This window comes from Tetrao urogallus (genome assembly GCF_951394365.1).
Source record: "Tetrao urogallus genome assembly, chromosome: 3".
Classification (NCBI taxonomy): domain Eukaryota; kingdom Metazoa; phylum Chordata; class Aves; order Galliformes; family Phasianidae; genus Tetrao; species Tetrao urogallus.
In genome coordinates, this window is record NC_136815.1 from 91,028,544 (window position 1) to 91,035,583 (window position 7,040).

The window sequence follows — 7,040 nt, forward strand, 5'->3', positions numbered from 1 at the left end:
ATGCGCTTTAGGGCTAAGATCGTGGATCTCGCCTGTCTCAACCACTTCAGCCGTGAGTATGCCGTGCCGAGGGCACGGGGTGGCCGCGCCGCGGCTGAGCGGCTCGGGCTGCCTTTCCCGAGGGCGCGGAAGAGGAAGGGCTGCGCTTGCCGGCGGTGTCCAGTCGCCGTGCCGCGGGCGGGGCGGTGTGAAGCTGCGCGCTTTGCCGTGCTGGGGCGCGGCGTTTCTGTGGCGGTTTGGGCTGCAGAGGTTCTGCCCTGCCGCCGCGGTGCACAGCACGGAGCGGCTCTGCTCTTCCTTCCGCCCCGCCAGGTGTGATTAACACGATCGCGAAATTAGCCAAGAGCTGCACCCTGCGTCTGACAGAGAGCAAGCTGTACTTCATCCTGTCCGACAGAGTTGCTAATGGAGGAGTCAGCATGTGGGGCGAGCTGTGCCAGGTGAGCCGGGGAGGTTCGGTGCTCAGGCAGTGAGAAGTAGTGCCCGCGGCCAGGTGTCTTTCACGAGGCGTTCCTTGTAAATACGGCCCTTACCAGAGGTGTCTCGGAGCTCTCGTGCCGCTCAAGGCGGCCTGTTTTGCACCGATGCCTTATCGCAGTGCAGGGCTGGGGTTTGTGGCTAACGCCGCTTTTCCTCGGTCGTCCGTTCTAATGAAGGATTCCATGTGTGCTGGCCTGCCCAGAGCTGGAAGCAGTAAAGCGCAACTCGCCCTTCTGCCGTGTATTTTGAGGTGCTGGGGGACGATCTGAAGCTAATAGCTTCACCTCTGAAGCAGTGAGTCTCCACGCACTGGTTCCTGCAGGTGGTGCTGGGCGCAGGATACCTGCTGTAACCAACTAAGGGCTGTGGAGTCCAACTTGACCCTCCTTTTTTTTTTTTTTTTTAATTTGCTTTGTTTTCTCAAATTTCAAACCTTGCAGGGGAATTTCTTTGATGAATATCAGATGGAGGGAGTAGCTGTAGATCACAATGAAATATATTTAGAGCTCATGCCTGAGAACCTGTCAAGAGCATTAAAAACTGCCCAGAGTGCAAAGGCAGTGAAGATCAAGTTGACTAACAAACATTCTCCCTGTCTCAGAGTTGCTGTGGAGCTAGTAAGTGCCATAATGCTTTTATTATGTTAAAATTGTTCAAAATTCAGTAGGTCGAATTGTAGCTCTGGTAGTCTTTGGTGTAATTCTAGAAAACGAAATAAAGAAAAATCTTGGCATTTTTCCCCTTACTGGCCTTTCCTACCAGATTGACTGGTAACAGATAATACCAGAATTATATTTTCCAAAAGATAAGAAGGGAGTAGGGGAGGAATGAAAGCCATGTGGCCGAAACATCTTTGTCTAATATCTTTGTTACCTGCTGCCTTTCTCCATTTCTTCATTCTCTACATTTTCTGTGGTCTGTTGCCTTCTTATTGAAGGCAGTTTAAGGTTAGCTCATAGGTACTAATGACTCTTAAACTCTTCTGAACTCAAAATCAGCTTAATAGAGAACCTGTGGAAAAATAGAGAAATGGAACTGGGTATTTGGGGTAGCTGGATCTAGTTTTTCCCAGACTGGGAGTGAAAAATTTGGATTCAGAATTGAACCTGTTTCTTACTTAAAAGATATGCTCTGTCTCTCTCAAGCCATCCTTATCAAGCAGCAGTAGGATTGTGACACACGACATTCCTGTGAAGGTTATTCCCAGAAGACTATGGAATGACTTCAGGGAGCCCAGTGTGCCAGACTTTGATGTAAGCCTCTGTTTTGTATTTCCTATGGAGTGAGAAGGTTTATACTGCTATGGGGTATGCTGGCAGTGGGTTTTGGAGAGGAGAAGGGGCAGAAAAGGGAAAGCTGGAGGTTGGGGATGTTGCATCTTGACAAGAGCCCCAAATAAGTAAAAATGGAGCAGATAGTTGTAATTTGCTGCTGCATTATTTGGGATGGGACAGTGGAGAAGCAAAGGACTTGCATAGCTTTGTACAGGAGTGTCTCCAAAACACTAAGGTTTGTGATTACTTCATATGATTTAACTGCTTAGGTACCAAGTAGCCCCAGTAATCTGCTGTCTGGAATTTCTAGCCTACCTGGCTGAGTTACTTGTATGTTTTTCCTCCTGTTTCTTTTATAAATATCCTTTTTATATCCTTTTTAACATTCAGCAGAACTGCAACAAAAGGTCCTTGTGCAAATTGTGTTCCTGCTTGAGGATATAGTTCTCTGTTACCTCCATAGCTAAGATTATTTCAAATCAGAAGATGTAAGACACAGTAGAAATGTGATGCATTCTGTTATTTCAGATTTACACTGATGTGGTTTCAAAGGTGATCAGCTGTAGTAACTTTGACTATTCAGTTATACAGATGTAGGTTCACATGAGAATCTTACCTGCCCTCTATTTTCAACGTGGCTTTGGGATAGTGTGTCTGAAGCAATTGCTAGAGGGATGGCCTGTTACTGGAATGGGAAAGAGTTCTTTTGTTCTTGGATTGTTTGCTGAATTTAGTTAAGTATCGTGTTCCTTCCACTCAGTGTGTAGCTGGGGTGTCCAAAATAAGGATGTACTTGAAGTGGAAACTAGAACATTACAGATAAAATACTGTCGTGACTATGGTGGTCTTTTTTTTTTTTTTTTTTTTTTTTGTCTTTCTAGGTCAGTATTTACCTACCAGCACTGAAAACAATGAAGAATATTGTGGAGAGAATGAAGAATATCAGCAATTGTATTGTAAGTTAAGGCACTTAAGTCTATGTCCTACAGACCTCTTGGTTGTAACACTTCTTGTTTTCCCTGTTGCCTGATCTGATGCCTCTGTTATATTTTGTCTTTTGTATGGGATGGATTTTGAGTTAAAGGTACCTGAAGATTGTGTAGGGTCTGAAGAGAAGTGATGAAGGGAATGATGGAATTTGTTTTAGGACTGGCAGTCCTAAAACTTGTCCAGGGCCTCATAGAACATCCTCTTTTTTTGTACTGAGTTCCAGAAAGAACATGATATTATGTTGCTGCATAATACATACAAGTCACTCTTTACAGATGGAAAGAAATTGCAGTCTTTCATGAAGTGTGCTGGACACTTTATAGTGATTACATTAAAAAGAATGCCCTATTAAGTGAGTGTTTTTTTTATAAATGATCTTTGGGTGAATTTGAGATATGATTTGGAGGAAATCTTTTTAATGGCTCATGGATGTCAGCCTGTGCTTTAGATTCTGACATGGTGAGTTTCTGGAGGCTGGTAAGCCTTTCATTGGAGGAAGCTTTGTGCAGGAGGTCTAAAAATTGATTGATTTATTTTTTGTTTGTTTATTTAGTTTCTCCAAAACTGTAAATCACTAAAATTTACTAGCATTGAAGTGAGTAAGCAGCTACAGATCTTGGAAAGGTTTTGGAACTGTACATGACAATTTTGATAACTGGGATTTATTTTTTTTTGTAAATGTGGAGTCCTGAAATTGAGTAGTTCTGTCTTACAGGAGTTGGAAGGGTTGAGAGGTAAATGCTGGCTTTCTGTCAGTTTTGAGAATGGCAATTGTCACTCATCTATTTGTACGATATACTTCAAAATCTTCTCCTTTGTAGTAAGCCTTTTGGATTTTTATTTTTCCTCTCTATATAACTTTCTTCCCCAGTGTCCTCTATGAAAGAGCTTACATGCTACAAAAGCACATTGTGTAACTGCTTGTTACCAGAGTTGATAATCTCTTATCACACAGGATAGCTGTATGATGGGACTGATCTTTGGTGTGTAGCAACACTCAGAAGAGGTAGTATATCAACACAGCTCATAACCTCCTTCCTGAGTTCCTAACCTCCTTCTCCGAAGTACATTTATAGTCAAAACTAAGTAAAACTTTGGGAAATGCTTTTGATAGCTTTAAGGGAAGAGGCAGAGTACTCTCACCTTGTACATGCTTTTCTGTCATTAACAAATAAAAATATGAAGTGTCACAATTATTTATGTGAGATGCGCCTTGGTAGTAAATTTGGTCAAGATGAGTGCTGCAAAAACTGCTTTCAGAAGGTCTTTCAAACAGTGATTGGTCATTCCGTGTGCATCTCCCATTCTGTAGGAATTTTTGGTTGTCGGTGAGCCTCTGTAGAAGTACTGAGAATTCTTCTGGTCACAGAAATGATGTGCGTGGATGTGCATTAGTAGTCCTTTGATTTGTGTAGGATAATATATGGCCTTCTTTTGGTAAGATACCATTTTCAGGATGGAATTTGAAGACTTTCAGCACGTTTCCAGGGTTCCTCGCTTTTCCAAGTCCTGCTTGGAGTTACTGCTCTGGTTCAACTAATGCTTGTTTTTAAGTCTTGGAAAGCAACTGCGGATTAGCTCCTAGTGCATCCAATTTTCTGTATGTGTTGCATCAAGTGTGTATGTGTCTTTCTGTTTGTTGAAAAGCTAGAAGATAATGCAGCAAGTGTTCCACTTCTCCTACTTCAGTCTGTTGTTTCAAAGGACTTTATCTTAGCATGTGGACTTTCCAAAGCCAATACTTACTCTACAAGTAATGGCAAGTAATTAAATGATTCTCTTCATAGTTTGAGGGAAGTTGGCCTAGGATCGTTCACGTAGCAATTATAAGAAATGTATTCTGTAGCATTCAAATGTCTGAACCTAATTGAAAATATACGATTGAGCTGTGAGGGCACTGAAGCACTTCTGGAAGCTTGAATAGAACATCACGTAGTTCTGCAGTGCAGAAGTTACTTGCTTAAAATTGATTGTATTGCAGGTGATAGAAGCAAATTTGAGTGGAGAAATGAACTTAAAAATAGAAACTGATGTAGTATCTGTAACAACGCATTTTAAAGATTTGGGAAATCCTCCCTGGGGTAAGTTTTCCTGTTCCTTCCCTCTTGTGTCTGATCTCATTACTTAAATACTGTCAATAGTACCCGCCTTCTGTTAGTACTTAGAAAATACCATCAAATCCTTTCAAGTCTTCAAATGAAACCTTAAAAAGAAAGCGTCCAGTTCTCGTATTTGCAGGGCAAATCTCTTTCAGTAATTTTGACAACTTGCTGGAATAGTGGGCTTCCACTTTCTTGCAGTGCTGTTGCTGTTAAGCAGCCCCTTTGAATATCAACTGCTCTGTAATTATCAGGCGCATCCTTCTAAGTTTTGAAATCTCTTCTGGCTTTTTTAATAAGTGTTGTGTTCTTTCAGCATCAGAGGATGGATGTCAAAGCTCTGCTCAAGGCAGAGATCTGCAGAGCATGGCTGAAGCACGCATAGACATCAAGAAGTTGCAGCAGCTGCTTGTAGGACAGCAGGTCAATCCCACAAAAGCCTTGTGCAGTAAGTTGAACTGCCCCGTTTACAAACCCTGTTTAAGGAAGGGATGTTTGCTTGCTTGTAGTCTTAGGTGAATATTGAATCTTCTGCTTTGTCACCTTGAAACTTCGCTGTTTTACTGCACCTGAGAACTTTTAATGCTTCTGGGGAAGAAAGAAATAATGCTAAAAGCATTTAGCCAGGACCTTTTAAAAGTATCAGTACTCAGACTGAATAATAGAACCATGGGGTATCCTGAGTTGAAAGGAACCCACTAGAATAATCTACACCTGGCTCCACATAAAACTACTTAAAAAATTAAAGTCTATGTGTGAGAGTGTTGTCGGAACACTTCTTGAATTACAGCAGGCTTGGTGCCATGACCACTACCCTGAGGAGCCAGTACTTGTGCTCGACCACCTGCAAAGAACCTTTTCCTGACCCTCCTATGATGCTGCTCCGTGCTGTTCCCTTGGGTCCTATTGCTGACACCAAAGGGATCATGAGGAAGCCGTAGGTTGCCATGAGGCCTCCCCTCAGCTACCTCTTGAACAAAGCAAGTACCCTCAGCTGTCCCTCATGGGTCTTGCTATGTAGATCCTTCACCATCTCTGTTGCCCTAACGTCTTTACTTACAAATGCTTTTAAACTTAGGTGAGTGGAAAAGTTTGTCATTTCTCCCCTCAAAAACAGTTAACTTTTTTTGTCATAGGCAATGCAGGTTAATACCAGACTGACTAATCATAATTGGTTTTGGTTTTTTGAATTGCCTTTGTTTCGAAGTTAAACTGATTTATTTCAGAGCCGAATTGTTTCTGGAAAGCTGTGGTTTATGTTAGAGAAATAGATTTACTGACTTTTTCTTCTCATGTGCTTTCTTACGTCCAGAACCAAATTGATTCTGATACCAAAATGCTTTTTACATAGCAGGTGTTTCTAAGCATTGAAAAGGTGTGTTCCCCTGAAACAGAAGTTTTACAAGGGTTTATATGACATTTTGATTACTCTGCGTGCTTTCCTCCTGGACTTCTGACTTTATAAGAGCATCTATGCACTTATATCTTACAGATGAAGTTATGGGTATAGCATTATATGCTTGTGCTTTACGTATTTTCATTTTGGTATCAGCATTCATAGGCTTCAGTAATCCTTAATAGGCCCTCAAGTACTTTAATATTTCAGGGTTGTATGTCTGGTCATTCTCTTTACTTCAAAGTATGCTTTAAAATGACATCCTGTATCAGAAGCGATGTTGTATTCTTATGGTGGCATTCTCAAAAGTATTTGCCATGCTTCCAACTGGATTTGTGTTTTTTTCTCTTTAACAGATATCGTGAGTAAAAGAATTGTCCACTTTATCTTGCTCCATGAAGATGTTTCACTTCAGTATTTTATTCCAGCGCTTGTCTGAATGTTTTGGAATCGTAGCCATTTTCCAACTGAGGCCTTTCCCACAAAGTGGGGTAGCAACTTACCTTGGTGTTGTCTGGTTTATAAATACGTTTGTGATTTTCTGTGAGATAGGGGTGGGTGGGAGGAAAGGGGTCACTAGTCTTCTTTTAATAAAATGTAAGATGTAATCTAACAATTGAGGCAAACAAATGCTTTATGCTGTTCTTTTGAAGCAGTTGACACCTGTGCTTGTTGAGTCCCTGGATCTGTAGAAATCTCATTCTTCTTAATGGTGCTGCTTGTCTGCTTCCAGAAGGGACAAGGTAGGGTGGTTGTTTCTTTGTTAGGAATATTTTTTTGGAATATGTGGGACATTCAGCC

The 7,040-nt window shown here is 41.6% G+C and overlaps 1 protein-coding gene across 1 annotated transcript; it reads left to right on the forward strand.

Annotated features, from left to right (window-relative positions):
- On the forward strand, window positions 1–6,678 carry HUS1 (HUS1 checkpoint clamp component; the record flags this gene model as incomplete). Its single annotated transcript, XM_079533034.1, has 8 exons — window positions 1–52; window positions 313–440; window positions 921–1,097; window positions 1,626–1,733; window positions 2,636–2,710; window positions 4,726–4,825; window positions 5,160–5,291; window positions 6,596–6,678. The coding sequence occupies 8 exons, from the start codon at window positions 1–3 to the stop codon at window positions 6,676–6,678; spliced, it is 855 nt and encodes a 284-aa protein (XP_079389160.1).
- Window positions 6,679–7,040: the final 362 nt, after the last annotated feature.